This window comes from Gordionus sp. m RMFG-2023, chromosome 1 (assembly GCF_954871325.1).
Source record: "Gordionus sp. m RMFG-2023 chromosome 1, tfGorSpeb1-WG-v2, whole genome shotgun sequence".
Taxonomy (NCBI): domain Eukaryota; kingdom Metazoa; phylum Nematomorpha; class Gordioida; order Chordodea; family Parachordodidae; genus Gordionus; species Gordionus sp. m RMFG-2023.
In genome coordinates, this window is record NC_088775.1 from 47,557,123 (window position 1) to 47,578,650 (window position 21,528).

General features: G+C 27.6%; 2 protein-coding genes across 3 annotated transcripts in view; one reads left to right on the forward strand and one right to left on the reverse strand.

The window, feature by feature from the left end:
- Window positions 1–18,792, reverse strand: part of LOC135926532 (uncharacterized) — a 45,051-nt gene extending 26,259 nt beyond the window's left edge. The window contains exons 1-3 of the mRNA XM_065462446.1: window positions 18,691–18,792; window positions 1,525–1,627; window positions 1,358–1,420 (exon numbers count right to left, since the gene is read on the reverse strand). Coding sequence (XP_065318518.1) covers window positions 1,358–1,420; window positions 1,525–1,606 — 145 coding nt within the window. The 5' untranslated portion in view covers window positions 1,607–1,627; window positions 18,691–18,792. The remainder of the gene's footprint in view (window positions 1–1,357; window positions 1,421–1,524; window positions 1,628–18,690) is intronic.
- LOC135931153 (uncharacterized) lies at window positions 1,210–16,429 on the forward strand. 2 transcript variants are annotated; one of them, XM_065468063.1, is made up of 2 exons: window positions 1,210–1,226; window positions 14,546–16,429. In XM_065468063.1, the coding sequence occupies exon 2, from the start codon at window positions 14,606–14,608 to the stop codon at window positions 16,247–16,249; it is 1,644 nt and encodes a 547-aa protein (XP_065324135.1). In that variant the 5' UTR covers window positions 1,210–1,226; window positions 14,546–14,605; the 3' UTR covers window positions 16,250–16,429. The 2 variants fall into 2 exon arrangements, with proteins under 2 accessions (XP_065324135.1, XP_065324134.1); XM_065468062.1 differs by lacking the exon at window positions 1,210–1,226 and adding an exon at window positions 14,352–14,486 and having other exon boundaries at window positions 14,546–16,428.
- Window positions 18,793–21,528: the final 2,736 nt, after the last annotated feature.

A 21,528-nucleotide genomic window follows, 5' to 3' on the forward strand; every position in this document is an offset into this window, starting at 1 on the left:
TAAATATATTTCATTTTGATATTTTTTATATTGTATTTTATTTCTAAATTGAAACCGTTCTTTAAATAAAATTATTCACAAATAAAAAAAAAATTTAATATCAAATTTTAAATGCTTAAAAAATTTTAATATCAAATTTTAAATGCTTAAAAAATTTATATTTTTTTACAAAAGTACTTTTTCGATACATTAATTTTATAATGATTGATACTCTTCTTATATACATTTCATATTGCAATATTAATTCATATGTAAATTTGTATATATGTCACTAGTCCTAATAAATTTCTGAAACATAAGATATTTTTAAATAACTCACCTGTTTCTACATTCATTTAAAAAAATAAAAGTGAATTTTATTTTTTCAAGTCGGTCCAAATCATGGCCCGAAATCAAATTTTTTTAAAATTTTACTGAGCTCGATCCTTAAAAATTGTTTAAAAAATCTAAATAATAAGATGGAAAATGATATTTCCTTTCTCTAATTAGTAATTTTTATGTTATTTCCCTTTTTAAAAATGTGTTTAATTCATTTATTTAAAATTTTTGAATTGAGCTGGCAGCATAAGTATAAAATTTAAATTCGGGCATAAAAATAAAAAAAATTTAGGGCTAGGCTTAAAAATTAATAAAAATTTGGCCGAAAAAAATTGAATTAACAGGGCTTTATCAGATATAAATATATAGATTTCCAAATATATTCCTTTTGTGTTGATTTAAAATTTTCAAATTAAAACTGGTCATTTTTTATTTTTACATACCCCCCCCCCCCCCCCAAGGCAAAGCTATTCCCCTGAATTAATACAGGTCAAAAACTTTTCACCTAATTATTTTTGTTAATGCCTAACTGAATATATTTTGCTTTTCCTTTTTTTTCCTAAAACTCATTTTATCTAGGTTAATAGAAATATTTATTCTTAAAAATAAGTGCTATATTTATTATTCGATATAGCTTCCAACTATTACAAAATAAATAATTTAAAATTATCAGATTAGATAGGTATTATAGATAGATATTTATATTTATTATTACAATTTTTTATGTAAACACGACAATATAAAAAATATTATATTATGAATAATTAATATCCGTGTTTTTAATCTTATAAGAGAGGGAGAGGGTTTCTTCTTGCATTTATCGCATAATTACAAATTCTTTTTCTTTAGAAATATGTTATCACGAATTTCTAAATCATTCAAAAAAAAAAAATTCGTATTCGATTTCTGTAAGAATCTATTTATAATTCTTTCAAACTTTTTCGATTTTTTTTTCTAATCATGTTAGAATCTATTTCATAATTTAAAAAATTTCTTTTGAATTAGAAAAAAAAAACATATAAATTTATGGCTTTTTTACTTATATTGATTGAACACTTATCATCGATAGTCTTTGAATCTAACGTTTTTTTGGGATACGTGTCTTTGATATATGATATTTTTAAAATATAAGATATATTTTAAGTTTTTGGAAAAGGCAGCACCTTTATAGCTCTCCTTAATTGTTTGTGATAATCTTATGTAAACCTTTGTCTGAGTGGTTTGATTCTCTCTTTTGTAGGCTACCAAAGCTCTTCTTTAGCATCAATAGAGGCAAACTAGCAGTCATTGTATTTTCTTCGTCAAGGTTCTATAATCAAATATTTAAATTTTAATTTTCTTTCTGAACCCTAACCCTAACCCTAACCCTTTATGAATTCATATGCAAAAGTGTTTATAAAACTATATATTAATAATAAATGTGAAGTGGTGTCACTAGTTTTAAATTGCCTTTTAAAAAATTTTCAGAGAGCTCTTATAATTTTTCAGCGGGCTCAAATTCCTGCGATCCCCCCCCCCTAGTTACTACTGGTATGAATGTGACAGAAAATATTTAGAAATTATTACTTGATCCTGATGTTTTAATAATAGAATATATTATAATTTTAAACTAAGGGGTCTTAAAGGGGGAAGGAGGGTTAGTTAAAACCTTCCTTGTGAGATCTTTTAGAATAAATTCTGATATGTTTTTTTAACTTAAATAATAATTTTTGTTCAGGGATCCAAATCTTAACGAGTTCAGGTTCAAATAAAATAAAAGTTTCGGGTTAGTTTGCAAAAAATAATAATATTAGTTTGATTTCAATTTTTGCAACCAAATTTGAACCGTATCACGTATAACCTTATTAGAATTATATAGGGAATCACATTTTTCTAAAGATTTTATCACCAAAAAACTAAAACCCATTCATAGAGTAATTAACCTTTTTTTGCACACAAAAATATACCTATCTTATAAATAGTGATGTTAAAAGTTACTTTTGAAACATTACTAGTTACAGTTACTAGTTACATTGGCAAAAACATAACTAGTTACAGTTACTAGTTACATTTTTACAAAAGTAACTAGTTATTAGTTACAGTTATTTTCAAAAGTAATTAGTTACTTACTTTATACATCATCATATGCGCATAATTTATTTATTGATTAGGATAAACAAAGTATAATCAGTTATTTAAAATAATATACAATTTATTTATATAAAAAAATATCGCAAAATTGAATATTTACATCGAATATAAAAATATATATTTGCATTGAAAAAAAAACATTTATTTTTCATAAAAATTAGAATCTAATAAATGTTTATTTGCTTTTAACAACAAATTAATTTCAAAGTTATTATCTAGGAGACGTGCTCGTTTATCTCCAAAAATGAGCTTACCTAGACTGAACAAGCGCTCTACGGGAGCACTTGATGTTAGAACAACATTATATTTAATAAAGAGTAATTTTAACTTTGGAAAATCGTTATATAAAGAAAAAGTGTTGTTATTAGATTTGATAAAGTTTTCTATAAGTTCATTATCCAGAATATTTTGGCGCTTTAGGTCAAAAAATCCAACTACATCAAGTGATGTTGGTTTTAAGCATGATTCATTCGTCTGGGATTCACTTTGAGGTATTAAGGTAAATTTGAACGGGAAATTATAACAATCAGATATTTTCACAAAATTTTAAATTAATAAATTTAATTTAAAAAATAAATTTAATTTAAAATTAATTTATCACAACATGATAAAAATAAAATTAATTATTTGAATATATCTTTAAAAGTAACTAGTTACTTTTGGCAGTTACATTTCAAAACTAGTTACAGTTACTAGTTACAATTTAAAAAATATAACTAGTTACAGTTATTTTTTAGCCAAAATGTAACTAGTTACCTTAACATCACTACTTATAAAGTAGAACAACTAAACAGTTTATATATGGCTATCATGTTTATTTATTTGTTTGTTTAAATACTATAATACAGGCGCGTACGCAGGAATTTGGTCTGAGGGGGGGGGGATAATAAAATTTTATAAGAAATATCATTGAGCATAAATTTATTAGGACTAATAACTTTTCTAATACACAATTTTTAATTAATGTGAATTATAAAAAAATTATATATATAAACCGGAATATAAAAAACTATAAAATAAATGTGAATTATAAAATATAAAGTGAATATAACCACTATATGAATCACTTAAATGACCCAAAATAGAAATTTGAATTTTTTGAGCCTTTAAAATTTATATATAAAGTATAAAAAATTTATATGTTGGAAATATAAATTTTTACACAAAAGGTTTCTTAAGAATAATTGTATTTTGTATGTTTTGAATTTTTCAATTATCTCATCCTTGCTTGGCGTTAAATGCCTAGGAATATTCAAAAGATCCAAACCATTCAATCTACTATCAGAAGTTTTACTTCATAAGTATGTTTTTCAGAGACTAGCAGGCCCTGCCCCCGGGCCGAACCGTATTTTAATTATTTTAAATATACCCGGGACGGGCCCAAAATTTTTTTGAAAAAAACATCCGGGCTGGGCTTGAAAATTTTTTTAAAAAAAATATCCGAGCCGGGCTATATATTTAAAACCAAATATTTGAAATCGCCATTATTAGCTATAAAAATCAAAAATAAATATAATTTAAGAAAAATTCGGACAGGACCTTAATTCAAAAAAGCCGGGCCGGGCCTGAAAATTTTTATTAAAAAAATCCGGGCGGTGCCCTGCAAATGGTACCTCTGCAGGGCTCTGTTATTCTTCTTAAAAAAGAGAATGTTCTCTCATTAGTTTACTAATGGGAAGAGTTGCTAATATATACATAACATTTTAATATGGAATATAATCTAAAATGTGTTTGAAATAATGCAAAGCATCCATAGAATTTTTGGGACTACATCAACCATATTTAATCTTTTAATCATAGTTATTCAGCTAATAAGGCATCATAAGTTAACATCTTCATGAAAAATTTAATAAATGTTAATTTTTTTCTATCACCATCAGAAAAAGGTTGGGAAGGCTATTGTGGAAGTTCTGCATGATGAATTAAAAACCATTCATTTTTTGGGTTTATAAATGTATCTAAGAGATAGGACATTTGTTTTATAATACTCTTCTACTGATCCTATATTAATGTTTTGACGATGAGCTTGCTTGCTGCAAGTCAAGGGGACAAATTTTAAACACGTATAGCTCTGCTTTTGACTCAACAATAACATAAAATATGAAATTCTTCATCAACATTGGCTCTAATTTCCTTGAGTTCTAATAAAATGTTCTCTGCTATTCTCATCTTCTTAATCAAGTCAATGCCATGTTTTTGAAAAGTATTACATAAAATAGTTGTATAATTAAATAATACATTCTAATGAGAAAATAAATTTGGAATAAGTATTGAATCCAATAATTTTCTTGCTTCTGAGGAAATATTTCTTTCAAACCATTATGATATTTTAGTAATAGCATTAATAATCGGCTCTTCTAACTCTATAAAAGCTATTTCTGCTTGGTGGCGGAGACTCGATCTCGTTGGACAAGCTTGCAATTTCTTTCTCCCTGTTAAACAAGGAGTTTCAGAGATAATTATTATTTGACTAGAAATTTAGATAAATATTCACTAATATTTGAAAATAATAGGTAAATATTACTCCAAGGAAAACTTGAAATCGAAATTATTTGATAAAATAACTTAGTAGATGAATGTGATAAATAAAATATATATATATATATGTGTATATATGAGATAGGAATAAATATTAACAAATATAAATTAGTATTAACAATAATATTTTTGAAAAATATAATCCAGCATTTGCATTTTTTGGCTTGGGGGGGAGGGGGGGGGGATTTGTCCACCTGCCCCCCCCCGCTGCGTACGCGCCTGCTACAATAAGAATAAATCAATATATTAAAAAACAATTTAGCTTATTAATCAAATGTTATATAATAATCAATGATAAAAAACAATATAATTATTATAAAAGTCTATACCAATATTTAAAAAATTATTTAAAAATGTATAAATTAACTATATATAAATATAAATTATTTTCCTAAAAATTTCATTACCCCGTGTAATTAAAATATTTTAAAAATTTGCTTCTGTCAAATATATCTATAAAGATAAAAAATAGATTTCACTTTGGTCACACCGTCAAATAATGCTATATAAAATAATGAAAAATCTCGATTCTTACTCAAAATTGGTTGATTACCTTCACACAGTTATAGTATGTTAAAATCTTTAAACCGATCCACAAATCTTTTAAGAGCCTTGATACAGGTGATAATTTTTTAAATTGTTTAAGTTCTCGGTGATAAATAACTGTTAATATCAGAAACCTGGAATAAACAACCATTACATTGGAATGCATATTTATGATTTGTTGAACAATCGTGACTGAACTTTTCGCTAAAGGGAGTGAACCAAAATTTATATATATAGCTTTTTAGTCACATGTGTGATAAATCACATGGTTACTTTTTTCAAAAACATAGTGATTCAAAAAAAAATCTCAAAATATTCAAACCCTGGATAAAAATAAGCATAAATAAGTTAGCTAGTTTTTATATTAGCCATCTAGTTGTGAAGTATCTAACCTATATAGCAGAAACCTGCAGGCCCCTAAAATAAATAAATTCAACAACCCGGTCAGGCTGAATATTTTAAAATCGAATATTATCATATATAATTAAAAATTGTATCAAGAAATGATATATCAAATTCATTCATTTCTCATTCTAATTTCAATTTTAAAACTATCTATACCTCACAAATTCATTTAGGGAACTAATTTATAATTTTTGTCACAATTACATAATCTATAAGGAAATAATGAAATATTTCTTATTTAAACAATTATAATATAATAACCAAATCCAAATAATATTTTAGGTAATTTTTTACATAGATTATTAAATTTTATTAATGATTAGAAAATAGCTTACATAACAACCAGCCACATTGTTTTAATTTGTCCTTGTATTAGGTTATAAATTAGTTAGAGATTAATTATTACAAATTTTATTTTTAGCCAATAAAACATACAACATTACAAAATAAATAGATTTCGCCAAAAATGAACGCAAATGTACATTCTTTGGTATTATATGGAAAATAATCATTATTTTATAATAAAGAAGAGAATTTTTAAAATATTAGATATTAAATGATTTCATATTAGTTGAAAAATGAACCTAAAATACGAATTGGTAAATTTTTTCGGGCTCAATATTTTTTTAAACATCCTTAAGAAAAATTTCCGTTCAGGGGCTGGGCCAAAATTTTTTTTACAAACCCAGTCTGGGTAGTACAATTGGAACCTCGCAGGTTTTTGTTATCTGGCTTGTAATCTAAGATAGTTTGTAAATTAGCCAAACCTCTAGATAGCTTGCATATTATATGCTAGTTAGCTAGTTTGTAAACTAAGTAAGCCTCTGGGTAGGCAAGCTAACTGAACCTTAAGGTACTTTGTAAACTATATAAGTTTCTAGCTAGTTTTTAAAATAGCTAGCCTCTAGCTAATTTTAACAAGATATTAGAGATCTGTAGGATAGTGAAAATTTTCTACTTGCCGGGAAACTAGTCCAAAAATATTTTGATATGCCGTGCTGAGCTGGAATTGAATTTAAACTCAAAAGAATTTAATTTTTTCATAAATTAAATAAAAGAATTTGACTTTATTTTAATTTTTTTTGATCTTTAGAAAAAAATACGGGCCGCGAGCAACTCGTAAAAAAAAAATTTTACAGACCGGTTTGGGCATATGCCATGTATTTTTTAATATATAAAAAAATTCGTGACGGGGTGGAGTGGCATTTTAAGGTTGGAGCAACAAGCGCTGCTTGTGTAATCAATCAAGCCACCAATAATTTCCGAAAACATAAAAAATAAAAATATGTTTAAATATTAACTTTTTGTTCTTTATATTTTTTTAGAGAAAATATACTTATATGTTAACAATATATAATAATTCTTTAAAAATTTTTACCTAACCATCAAAAGCAAATAGTCAACAAATAACTTTAATAGAATTTATAAGACATCCAAAATTCAATGAATAATTGTTTTTTTTTCAACGATTTTTAGAAAAATTCATTGGCGATGATTACAACTTAGTATCTTATCTTAATACATCCCCCCCCCCCCTTGACTTAAATTATTTTGATAAAATGACACCCAGATCCTTTATTAAACCTTAACAAAATGTATATCGCAAAAGGATTATTAGCGGCTGAATAAAAATATTATGTATGAGAAAAGGTATCATATTGCCTTTAAAGAACAACAGCTTATGATAACTCATTCTCCAGTGGCGTAGGCATGGGGAAGGTTTTGGGGGTTCAACCCCCCCCCTCCCCATGAAAAATGAAAAAAAAAAATTTTTTTTTATTTTTAAATTTTAATTTAATAAATTTTTAATAAAGCTTGATTTTTATGTTTTAAATTTATTCTAAATAATAATAGATATACACATTTGATTATTTTTATATTTATTTTTGGTTTGCAGCTATTTCACACCACCCAAAAAAAGGGAGTTATTTATTCAAACGTATCATTATATTGACTCAAAAAATCATAAAAAAAACTAAAAAGATTTTGTCCGACCAGATTCATCGAAAGACAAGAGTCGGTGAAACTCTTTATTGAACATTATGATGTTGTCTTTGCAGCACTAGAATTTTATATATCAAGCAAGGAAAAAGATTCAGCAGATGCCGAAAATCTTTTGCAGGCTATTATTAAGCCACAGTTTTTAATTTCAATTCAATGTGTTTACAATCTAATCGATCAAATATTGATGCTACTATTGAGGATTTTTATAAAATAAACATTTTTATTCCCCTTATTGATACATTTATATTTCAATTAAAAAAAAGATTTATTAGTCATAATTATATTTTAAAAAGCTTTTATTTTCTTTTGCCGGTTGAGTCTAAACTGTTGATTACACATGAAACACGAGAGGATATTAAAAAAATCTCAGAGTTTTATGCTGATGATTTAGTAGGTTCATATGATAAGTTACTTTGTGATGTCGAATTTTGGTATAAAAATCTCGACAGAATAGGGTATTCTTTGAGACCAAAAAATGCTCTGCAGGCCCTTTCCATGTGTAATTGCATTTTAGATTCCCTGCCTATTATCAAAAAATTATTCTAGCTACCTTGCCAATTAGTACCTGCACTAATGAAAGATCTTTTTCAACTTTAAAAAGGTTAAAAACCTATTTAAGAAACACAACCGGTGAAAAACGTTTAAATGGATTAGCCCTATTGAATATTTATAAGGATATTTTTAGATAAAAATTTGATTCTAGATGAATTAGCAAAATCTCAGAGAAAAATAAATCTCTCTTTTTAAATTCAAATCAAAAAATAGCAATAAAATTTTATTAGTTTTAATATATAATCAATTTTTTTTGTAAAAAAAGTATTATTTATAAGATAATATCATCATATTTTTTTATACCATTATTTGCATAAGAATTACACATATTTTATATAATTGTAAAAAATTACTTTTTTTTTAATAGAGTCTTTATACATTATAATTTTTAATATTAAAATCTGTATTATATAAAATATCAACAAAAATATTTTAATTAATAAAAATATATACATGATTAAATAAAGGAATGTAAAATATATAATAAAAACCCTAAAATTTTGTTATATGAAAATATAAAACAATTTTAACAAATCCAAAAATATAAGCAATTAAGTGTTCAAAATAAATTAGAGGTTTTTTTTAAACCCCCCCCCCCCCCCCATGATAAAATCTTGGCTACGCCACTTACATTCTCTATTGAGAATGAATGAAAGATAAACACCAAATTTAGTTCTTAATGGATTATGAAAAAAAATAAGCCATAACTTGTTTTATTTTAAATAAGGTCCGGTATTATCGACTTTAAATCGGGACCGATTGACGAACCGGTCTTCTTAAAACCATAGTCCAGGTCTTTCCATTATTTTTAGTTCTAACCGTGGTTTGGACCTGTTTCTTATTAATATTTAAGTTTGCTCTACTATTCTATTCATATTTTTTTAAGTAAATTTTTATTAATATTTTATTTAATATTTTTCTAGAAGAGTTACTTTATTTTTGTGATACTTTTTAGTTCAGTTTTATTTTAAAATATATATGAAAACGAAAAGATTGTCAGAAAAGCATTTTACTTTTAAATTAAAAATTTGTATTAATTCATTAATCATATTTGATTTGATATTGTTAACATAAAATACTTCTAGATCTAATAAAATAATAAAACAAGAATTAAATTAGAAAAAAAGAAAATATTTTTAAAATAACAAAAAAAATTAAATAACTGGCCCTGGGCCGGTTCTTTTATTTATGACCAAGGTCTGGGGCTGTCTTTTAATTAAAGACCATGGTCTAGTCCTTACCAACGACTGACCTGATCTTCAATATTTTTAACGTTCATAATCAGGGCTGTGACCCACCCTTAAAAAAAGGGTTCAAATTTGGGTTCTGCTTCAATGAAATATCTCTGAACCAGGTTCGGGTTCAGGGTTCGTGCTTCAGAAAGATAAATACTTATAAAATATAGTAAAAAAACAGAAACACCAGTTTTTATAAACTAGGCCTTATCATAAAAATAAATTACATTATTATTAGAATATAAGCAACTTATCATGATATCTTCCAAAATCAAGATGATAAAATTAAAATATCGATTTTTTATGTCTAACTTTGACAGTGCATTGCAACTTGCAATTAATAAACTATTTTACTCTGTGATTATATTCTTTTATTTGATCTTACCTTTAATTTAATAATCCATCAAACAAAATAAATATTCCTAAAATATATATAATTTTTTAATAAAAATTACAAAATATGCCGGTAAAATTTTAAAATTTTTACATAAAATGGAGTACTCTAAAATATAATAAAAAGAATTCCACGCAAGATAATTTACACCATAAAATGTATTTAAATAGAAAATAAAAAAAATTTAAATTTTGACACCTCCCCTAATTTTCTCATAAATCTTTATATACAAGTCTGAATTTATTTCTTATAGCCTCAATTATTTGCTTCTATTACGTTCAAGTTATATCTGCTTTAAATTTAATTTCACGAAACCTTCTAACTTCTCCATGTATTGATATAAAACTTAGCATATTCAAGTTAGTATACACTAATGGAAAAGGATTTAAGGGCAAACTACAAATCACCTCTCTAAATGTTAACATAATTAGGAATAAATTAGGAGTTCTAAGGTTGTTAGTAGATAAAAAAAAGTAGATAATATGTGTATCCAGAAATAGCCAAGTACGATGAACACTGACTTAATTATGGTAAACTTAGGGGTCAGCATGAAAAGTTGGTCAGTACTTAAAGTTACGATAGAAATTAAAAATTTATGGGGATGGTCAAACAGAATGTTTCATATATCAAATCCACCTGAAGTAAAATTGGGTAGGAAAAACATAAAAAATCTGCAAATCCCGGAGGTAAAAACAAAATTTGATAAAGAACTGTCATCCGGAAAGGTAACTTACTCTGTAACTTAGTCAGGTCTCAAATCGATAGATGATTGTTGGATGGGTTTTAAAGAAGATATAGTAGAGATATGTAACCGAGTACTAATACATATGTGAGGAAAGAATGATGTATATAAGGACAATTCAACTGATCACAGAACTTAGATCTAACACAAACCTTAATAGAGATCTCTGGAAATAGATTAAAGATTATTAAGAAGCGATAGAAGAATCTTTGTGGTGAAGAAAGCATACGAAATAGATAAAAATATGAAAGAAAACCTGGTCCTAGACGCTTACAAAAAAAACTAAGATATTTCTGCAAACCGTAAAGCTTTAAAAAGTTGTCCTGCATTAAAATGGAAAATAATAGAGTGATAATTGACCAAAATAAATTGATTGCTGTTTGGCTGGACCAGCTGGATCATTATATGAACATCTTCTATTTTAGAACACCAACAATCGTTGGAAGGGGAAGTTATGCAACAATGCCCTCCTCTCCTGGTTTCTCCCTGAAGATCTACATGTGGTAAAAAAAAATCAAGGAAGAACAAATCCCGGAATCAGATAACATCCAAGCAGAGCACCTTAGAGCTGCTTTTGGGAAACAGATAAAACCCTGTAGAATGGAACACGTCATTATCTGTAATTTGGCCAAAAATGATATTCCGTCTAATTTCAGTGACTACTGAGCAGTGGCGCTAACCTCGATGGTATTGTTAAAAATCGGATCATCTCATCCTTACCACATTTATTTTCAAAATATATATGCGCTTACAGACAGGGGGAAAATATGGGAGCCAATCCTCGCTTTAAAAATAATAATACAGAAGTCTTTCTTCACGTTTGTAGATTTTAAGAGAACGTGTGACAACAAACCCACAAGGCTATGCGGGAGATCTTAGAGGAATGCGGGATAGAGATAAATATCATAAAAATATTAAAGAATTATTACGAGAACTACTGGGATGCTTTAAGATAAATAATAAAATATACCCTTTGTAAGATGCACCCTCTTCCCTTTACTATCTAATATTGTGATAAATAGGGTTATTAAAGATACCTTAGGAACGGCTAACTTATTGGAGCTTGGACAAAACGGCAGTCGTTATCTAGAATATAGATTAATATCCTGCCCCGATGATATTGTTATTCTAACGAAAATAACCAAGAAATCTCCATCCTCAAGCATTTTAGCAAAAAAGTTGGGGAAGAAATAAATTTCAACAAAACGGCAATCCTTCCGTCACCCCATGCTCCTATCATTCACAACCTGACGATTGATACACAAACTATAAACATAGTCCAGAAAATAAAATATTTAAATAACACGCTAGATAATAAAGATAGTTGTAAGAAGGAACTGAAGATTAGGCTATAGGGGTATTCTATAAATACTTCAAACTATAAAAAACTAGGGAGATCTTGGTATTCACGAGACTGAGGATATTTAACTCTACTATCATCCCTATTTACCTCTATCGAGGTGATATTTAGGAATTAAATGAAAGGAGACAAGGAGTACAATCATTTATCAATAACTGCCTAAGAATAATTAATGGAATCTTTTACCTGAGAACGGTCTCGAACGAGAGAATATGGGAAATATCCAAACATTGCCCAATACAGATGTCCCTAAAGAAAAGGCGAATTCAACTCCTGGCTCATATTATAAAAAACGCTAACCCTAATTTAGGCCATGATTCGATCACGTGGTTATGTTCTTTCAATAAGCCTACAACAATTATAAAAAAAGCTGTAGTTGTATAAAACGACGAAAGATATAATGGAGCTGGGCATGAACATGAAACAATTTATAATACTAAATAATAATTAGAGATCGATCATGAAACTATTTAAAGTAAAAGCGAAATACCTTAAATAACCCGAAGACGAGTTGATATTCTTCAGTATGTACTCCAAGATAGGAATTTTTGGATACTCAAGGCTCTCACATCTCAAACTTAGTTTTAACTTAAAGTTGCGTAACAAAAATACCTAGCTTAGCTCTGTTGTATCCACAACTAGAGGGCATATACGCTTAAATTCACATATCACATAAAATAAATTTGCATGTTTTTTTATATTTAATTTTTGTATATATATTTTTTAAAATAAATAAAAATTTAATATTTTAAAAAAAAGTTATGAACCATGAACCCTAAATTTTATAAAAGGGTTAAAATTTGGGTTCAGTAAAATATTGAGGGTTCGAAGGGTTCTGGATCAGGATTTGGGTTCACGGCTCCGTTCATAATTGTTTACATTTACAAATTTTCAATAAAAATAACAAATATTTCTCTGAGTATCTGACTATTTGTTTTATTTAAAAAAATATTGAATATAAAAAATTAATTTTTTATTGCATTTTAACAAATCAGACCCGATAAAGTAGTTAAATGGAATTGTGACATCTGTGAAAAATATGATATCATAACAAGATGGATTGGTTACGTTGAAAATGAAAACATTTTTTATCTTCAAGGGTTAGGGGTATGGTGATTGTTTAGTAAGACAAAAAAACTCATACTAAATGCAATTCTACACCTGGAATAGAAAGGTGAAACATGGGAAGGGTCACTTCAAGGTATAGGTTCCTTAAGTCATGCCCTACCAAATTCTAACGTCTTCGAGAAGCCTTTCTTTTTTCAAAAAGAAAGAATGATAAAAAGGGTTACTTTTTTCCCCGAATAGGTTAGTGTTTTGCAGTCACTCTATATTTTATACGAACAATTTATTTCCATCCAAAAAATCTTATTTTCTCTAAAATTCTAAATAAATATCAAAGGTTTACTTCTAAAATTATGCGCATGATACTAGCGAAGCTATTGCTTGTCTAGTAAGTTTAAAATTTTCTTAACAACTTTTAATATCGTTGATTTATTTAGATATATGAATTTATCCCCTATATAAAATATATAAATGTATCAATGATGCCAATCCGATTCTATCTAATGAGTATCAGCTCATCTCTGTAATTAATAATTATCTATTCTATAGGGGGTTTACGCTTTTACATTCTGATAGTGGTTGAATGTTCACCGTAGAATGAATTGTTATATTTTTTCTTTTAAATGCTACCCAAATTATTTACGTTAACATCATTATATTAAAATAATGTTTTTTTTTATATAAAACAATTTACTACATTTTTTAAATAATGAAAAAGTTTAGCAATCTTTTTAAATTTGGAAGAATAATTAATGAAAAAGATAAAGATGGATATTTTTAACTCCCTCTGCATCTCACAGTGTATACAAACATTTTTAACTTGTATTTTATTCGGTACATGTCATTTTTTCTTGTTGAAAAAGATTTAATTATAAAATATTTTGTATTAATTTTTTTTTCATCTAATTGGTATCAGATATATGCAAAACAGCTTCAAGGCATCTTACAAATAAGTATGGCGAATTTTCTAGAAGAAAAAAATTTTACGAATATTACAAAGATATTTTTTGATTATTTATTTTCTTAAATATTTTATTTTTTTATTACTCTTTTAAACAAATATTACGAAAATAAAATGTTTTTTTTATTTATTTTTACTTACATTTTTAAAACATTTGCTAAATATTTTTTAAATTAAATCGCAATATGTTTAATTTATCAAGAGCCATTGAATGCTCGAATATTAATCAGTGATTGGTACGTTTTAATATTAAATTGTAACAATACTAAAATTATTTGTTTTAAATCAATTTTAGAATATTTGAAAAAATCCTAATTAAATTCAACTGCTGATCAACCTAAAGTAAAATTAACATATGTCCATTCCGGAATCATCCACTACTCCTCGCATCAAAAAGCATACCTCAACTTTAACTATCCCAATAAATGTGAATCCTCAAAGCGATTTTGGGAGTGATAAACGAAGAGAAAGCAATGAAAAGATTCTATCACAAGAATTGAACCGCATGAATTTTAAAATGAATGAGCTAAGGAAAAGTTTTGAGGATTTGACGAGTTCAGAATCTTCTCACGCCTTTAAACATAAAGATGAAGGCCATCGTTCTTTTGAACGCACAAAACGGGAAGAGGTTCAAAACAGTGGACTATCCTCGTGTTATTCCACTATGCCAGGTCGGTTTGAAACAATAAAGCAGCAAGTAGCCCCAACCCCCGTAGACAATTTTGAGCGCGAGGTTCAAAATTTTCGAAAAAATTTTGATGAATTTAAACGTTCCACGACAGCAAATAGGACCCCTACCCGAGAAGATATCCCTTTTACAAACAACCCTAGAACCATGACCTCCACGATGATGAATGACTCATTCCACACACCATTTGGGACTATGGCAAGTACGGGAATGTCTGGTGTGGCAACGGATGAGAGTCACAGAATTGTGGAAAGCTCTTCCGGACGTAAGCTCTACCAGGTTACTCTCAATATGAAAGACTTCAAGCCACAAGATATTCGTGTTAAAATTGTGGATGGCAAGGTGTTGAGGGTGGAAGGTCGGCTAGACGCCAAGACAGAAACAGGTGGAAACATTCAAAAAGAATTTCATCGCGAATTTACAATACCGCCAAACGTTGATACGGATGCCTTAGTGTCACGGATTGATGCCCGTGGCATTATGAATCTAGAGGCACCCGTTTTGATTCAATATGATGGAATAGACTCTCGGCACCCCATAGCTTCTCCTGATAAATTTAGTAGTTCCACTTCTCGTTCTTTCAGTGCCACTTCAAACTCATTCTTTAACAACAATTCAGAAGACGGGCATAAGATAATTCTACCCGAAGAAGATATTCTTCTTCCACGCCGCAAGTATTCCTGGACGAGTGGAAACCCTTATATTGGACGACCACCCAATATTTTATCAGCTATGGCCCCCCGTTCCGGGGTAGAGCCTTTCAAATTGACCGTAGATATGAAAGGTTACTCAGCCGATCAAATCAAAATAGACGTGCGAGATGACTCTCTCTTGCGTATCCGAGCTCGGCGCGATAATAAAGATTCGGGTGGCATGATATCTCGAGAATTCAATCGTGAGTACACTATCCCTCGAGACGTGAATCTAGACTCTATAACCTCGCTACTCTCAAAAGAAGGCATTCTGACCATTGAAACGGTTCTCCCTCCATCTATGGCAGAACCTATAGATGTAATCCCTGATGTCTTTGCATACCACAGGCAGGAGGAACCTATCCTTGACACCCCAGGATTTAAGCTCACTTTTGACATGAAGGATTACGTACCGGAAGAGATTAAGGTTAAAGTCCTAGGCGGTAGTTTGCGGATCGAAGCCAAACACATGGAAAATTCGCCCGAAAAGGGCTCCATAGTTCGGGAATTTAGTCGGGAATACGTTATTCCGGCCCATGTTGAACCCGATCAATTGAGGTCTTCTCTTTCAAATATGGGCATACTCACTATTGAAGCGCCATCGTTTCAACCCAAATGAAAACAAAACTGATGCTTACGTGTAAATAAAAATTTTTTATTTTCAAATTAAAAATATTTTTCTCTTAATTTAAATTGTTACATCTTTTTGTTATTGTTAGCCTTCACCATATTCAAATTTACATTATATAAATTATTTAAAGCATTTTATAATCTAAAATAAATATTTAACGAAAAATAAAAATCAACCAAGATATCCCATATGACAATCAATTATTGAATTTATGATTTCGAAATAATTTTATATGCGTCTAAATAAATAATATTAAATGAAGCATGGAATATTTCTTAATCTTGCATATTGTAACTTAACTTGTAAAATGAGAGACCTAATATATTGAGAATAACAATGAATATAATATAACAAATAAGTATATAATATGCATTTTATTTAAACTCCAAACATGACTAAAATTTGAAATTCTTAGGGATTATCATGCAGATTTTTCAGAAACTTTAATTGTCAAAATTATTTTTCATCTCATTGAATAGTTTCTATTTTTTGGCGCCTAAGGTACTATTGACCCCACCTGATTATCGGTGTCAAAAAAAATTCCATAAATCATTTTATTTACCTACTAAAAAAAAATTTTAACACATTATTTTGAAACTATAAAGCTAAAAACCTGAAGAAAAAAATTGTTATTTTCAATTTTTTGAGAAGTGGAAATGTGAATATCTAACAGTTATTTTATATTTTCTGCCCAAAAATCTTAGAGGCTCCTTTTCATACTTATTTCCTTTAATATTTTTTTCCTCAGTCTGTTGCGTTTTTGAGAGAACCAAGTGTTGCTCTGATACAGCATATGGAGTTAGGCGCTTACTATTATTACATAATCGAAATAAGTAAATTTTTAGAGAAAATGTGAATTTGGAATTCGTATTGACCCCATCTTGTCTATTGCGTTAATTTTTTTTATCTGGGCTATGAAGAGTTAAACATATGTGACATCAGATGTAAAAGCTGGCATACTACTTATATTTCATGTTAATTAATAAAATATTTTTAAAAAAGTTAAACATAATTTACTATAGGAAAAAATAAAGGTACTATGAACTCAAAATCGTAAAAATTTTTTTTTTATATATAAAATATGGGTAACGTGTAAAAATAAAATGGAAATTATCCATAGAAAAAAAATGAAACAAAACTAAAAATAAGTCAAAAAAAGTTTTCAATATAAGACCGAAAAACAATTATGAAAAAAATTATTCCAAAGTTTGCTATTGCATAGACAATATCACGAAGGAAAGGACCATGAATATATCAGCATAGGAAATTATTTTGCACTTTTAAATAATAATAGTAGAATTCTTTTAATTAATGCAATTATTTCGTGTCAAATACTAAAAAATATTAATAATCTGATTCATAATTTTTTTTTTATCAATTTCAATAATTAAAGGTTAATTACAATTTAAAACTAATTTATCTAGTGTTAAAAAGAAACACTGATATTTATACAAACTCCTTATTTCGCATATAGAGTTTATAGGCATCTATTTATATGATATATAACCTGGTCGGGGGGGGGGGGGATTTTTATAAAAATATTCAAAAGGCTGTATTGCAATTTTTCGTTAAAAAATAATTTGAAACTATACAATTTCATGATTTTATTTAAAATATAGTTTTAAATTTACCATGGTAATTAAAAATAATCTAATATCTAAAACAAACATTATTTATTTGGGAAAAATTTGAAAAATGTACGTTAAATCCAATTGAAAACCTTCTCAACCTAAAAAATACCTTTCAATTAATTAATCACCATTAGAATTTATTTATGCCGGGCCGGGTATGAAAATGAACGGGATAGGCAAATAAATTATTTGGCTGGATTATTGATGAATTCTGAAATTTCATAGAAGTAATAAACCATAAAGTTTAATGTTTACAATTTAACCACAAATTGTTTATTTTGGTGTTCACCTCTACATATATTTCTAGTTAGGTCTTGTATTTAAACAAACCGGGCCGGGCTACCTTAATAAAAAATTAGAAACGGGCAGGGTAAAAATTTGGTCGGACTTGGCAAAAGCTAAATTTCAATCGGGCCAGGCCTGAAAATTTTTCCATTTGCAGACCTCTAATCACCCTCATCATCCTATAAATAAATTATATTAGCCTAATAAAATAACATACATTTAAATTAAATGCAAATGATAAAATATATTAAGTATTTAGAATTTACTAAAATTTCAAGGATTACAAAAATGTAAATGTACTTATATTTTCAAATATTTGTAAAATTCTTAAAATTACAATATAAATATACTATTTGCTTAATAATTTTATGGAAAGGGGAGTAAGCGCTACCGCTTTTCCCGTCCTGCAGGCATCCATGATATATATAAGTTTAGGAATTTACATAATATCAGAAATTAGGGTTATTAAATATTTATTTAATTAATATAATTATGACAATGTAATATAATTACTGTGACAACTAGATTTTTGATTACGGAATCCAATATTATATTTTTTGAACTAATTTCCACCTTAATTGGGAAAATTCCATTGGTTAATGGCAGAATTGGGAATATAAAAGATTTCGAGTTATTTGCTGCTATAAAATCTTTTTTGTTTATTTTATGACCTGGTAAAACTTCCGAACAGAGTCCATCTACTACGAACATACCAATATTGATCTATATTATAAATTTAAACCGTAAAGACATTTTTAATAGGTTCAATAAGTTTTCACTGTCATTAAAATCGGTAACCAGACCTGTCCGGTCCTTTCATTTTTGTCTGGTTCCAGTCTTATCTTTTTATAGCTCTAGTTAAAGCTTATCAAGGGTACAGATCAGACAAGACCGTCTGATCCTAACTCTTGATATAAATTTATAATTTAACTATGAGCAACTCAAAAAAATTACAAGACATTTCAAAAAATATTTCTTATTTATTTTTAATATAAACTATATTATAAATAAATAAGAAATAAGAATTATATGCATTATTATTGATAAGATTATTAAAATCTACATTTTTCCTAGCATCCTACTATATTCCCTCTGTCTGATGTAAGAATGAAACTTCTTTATTTATAAAATTTTATGGTAAATTACAATGTTAGGTAAAAATTATTTTTACTTTTAAAGGTGGCAAAAATACTGATCTTTTCTGGATGAGAAATTATAGATATATTTTATTTGCTTCAAAAATAGGCTAATGACTGATAATAGATTTAGAAATATTTTTAATAGGGATGTGCCGATATTCAATATAAGATTGGATCAGAACTAATATTTTCGTAATGACTGTATAATTCCATAATAAAATAAATTCATAACATGAACCAAAATTCAATTTATTTGTAATGTTTAAAAAAATTGAATTACTTTAAAAAATAGATAGTTAAAAATTTAATTTTTTTTGGTTATATCTACAACCAGAAGATTATTTGAAAATATCTAACGAGTCACATTAAGCTAGATTTAGACGGCTAACTTAAGATTTTAGCTAAATTATCTAGGGCTTGAAAACTTTGCCCACAGTTGGAAAAAATATTTATCTATTGTCCAAAAACAAGATTTAGGTAATTATTAAAAAAATAGAGCTGTTTAACATTATCCGTATTTTAAATGTGATTAACTTTTTGAGAATATAAAAAATACACTTAATAATTTGTGAAAGTTTTTTTTGAAAAGAAAATATTAATTTTATGACATTCATTTAAATATACATAGTAAATAAAATCAATTTAAATATCGGATTGGCATCGGTTATTGGATCGGTGTTGTAGTAATATCGAAAATATCAAATCGTTTAAAAAATTGATCGGCAAAACCCTTGTTTTAAAGCTGATAATTAGAAAAATTTATATAATTTTCCTTCATAAAAAATTATTATGGATTGGGTCGGACAATTTGTACAAAATTGATAAAAAAAATTCCAAAGGCTAGTTTGGGCTAGCCCGTGATGACTTTTAAATTTCTAAATACGTCTAAATTTTATTTAATAAATATTATCCCTAACCAATATCTATCTAACCTTTTGAGCCTGTCATTTTCCTTAACTAACGCACCTAAGAGTTGCCATTCAAAAAAATGTTATTTTTTCTATATACAGATATTTTACAATGTTATCGAATTTTCAAGATGAACTCATAAAAGAACTAACATAAATTCAACGCTTTGCACAAGAATACGTAGCCACTCTATTCCCCCCCCCCTCTTCAGAAATTTATCATGAATATCATTAAGCTAATGAAAAAAAGTCCCCTACGCTCTCTTTACCCCCTATCCTCTTCTCCCCAAAATGTATAAAATATCCCACTATAAACAATAAGTTAAAAAGAGATATAATAAGTTAAAGTTAATATTTTTTAAAATAAAATTACAATTCAAAATTTCGAGAAAAAAATTTAAGATTATTTTTTTTAAAAATTGTAATCCACTGAAGGTCAATAAGTAGACATACCTCGATTAAAATTTATAGGGGAAACCTTACCTAATAGTACCCATTCCCCCTTCGCAAAATCCTGGTTAACCCTTTAAAATGCATTATTTAATATTGTAAAAATATTAATTACATACATATATAGTATTTATATATGATTCAATTTATAAAAGTGGTTTCAAAATAAAAACAGCGTATTTGATATTAAATTAAGTGATTCCAAAATTATATCAAAATGTTTAGAGGGTTAAAGAAATATTTTTAATATTGAAATATTTATTGTATAATATATAGTATATATATGTATATTGAAAATGAATACATTTATATCGGACTTCCCATAATTATTCGCAATTATTTGAAGTAAAATCTGTTCTCCTAACTTGACTCTGCTAGGTAAGTTGTAAGTTAAAAAAACAGATTTAAAGCTTCTAAAATTGATATCGTCCACAAAACAAAGAGATGCATCTTTTGAAACCATAAATGTTTTAATTATCCACGTCGTTATACTGCTGGGAACATTATAACTTCCAATAAAATTGCCTTCTTGACTAACATATTTTTGTTACATTGAATTACATAAAATACTTATATTTGTTACTTTAATTTACGCGTCTCAAATAGCCACGTTTGAGGAAAATATTTTCTTTCAATTTCCGTTTGTGAACTACTTTTTTTATCCAAGTTTTTTGCAAAGCCTAATCGTTTATCAATATCAATCAAATCTGTTTTAAAAGGTATCGGTAAGAAAATATTTAAATTGTTAATCATATAAAAATTAATTAGAAATAACAGAGTGAAGTATCGCGATATTTGTATAGAATGGCACGTTGATACTTCAAACTTTTTAATATATTGCAGTCTTATAGCAA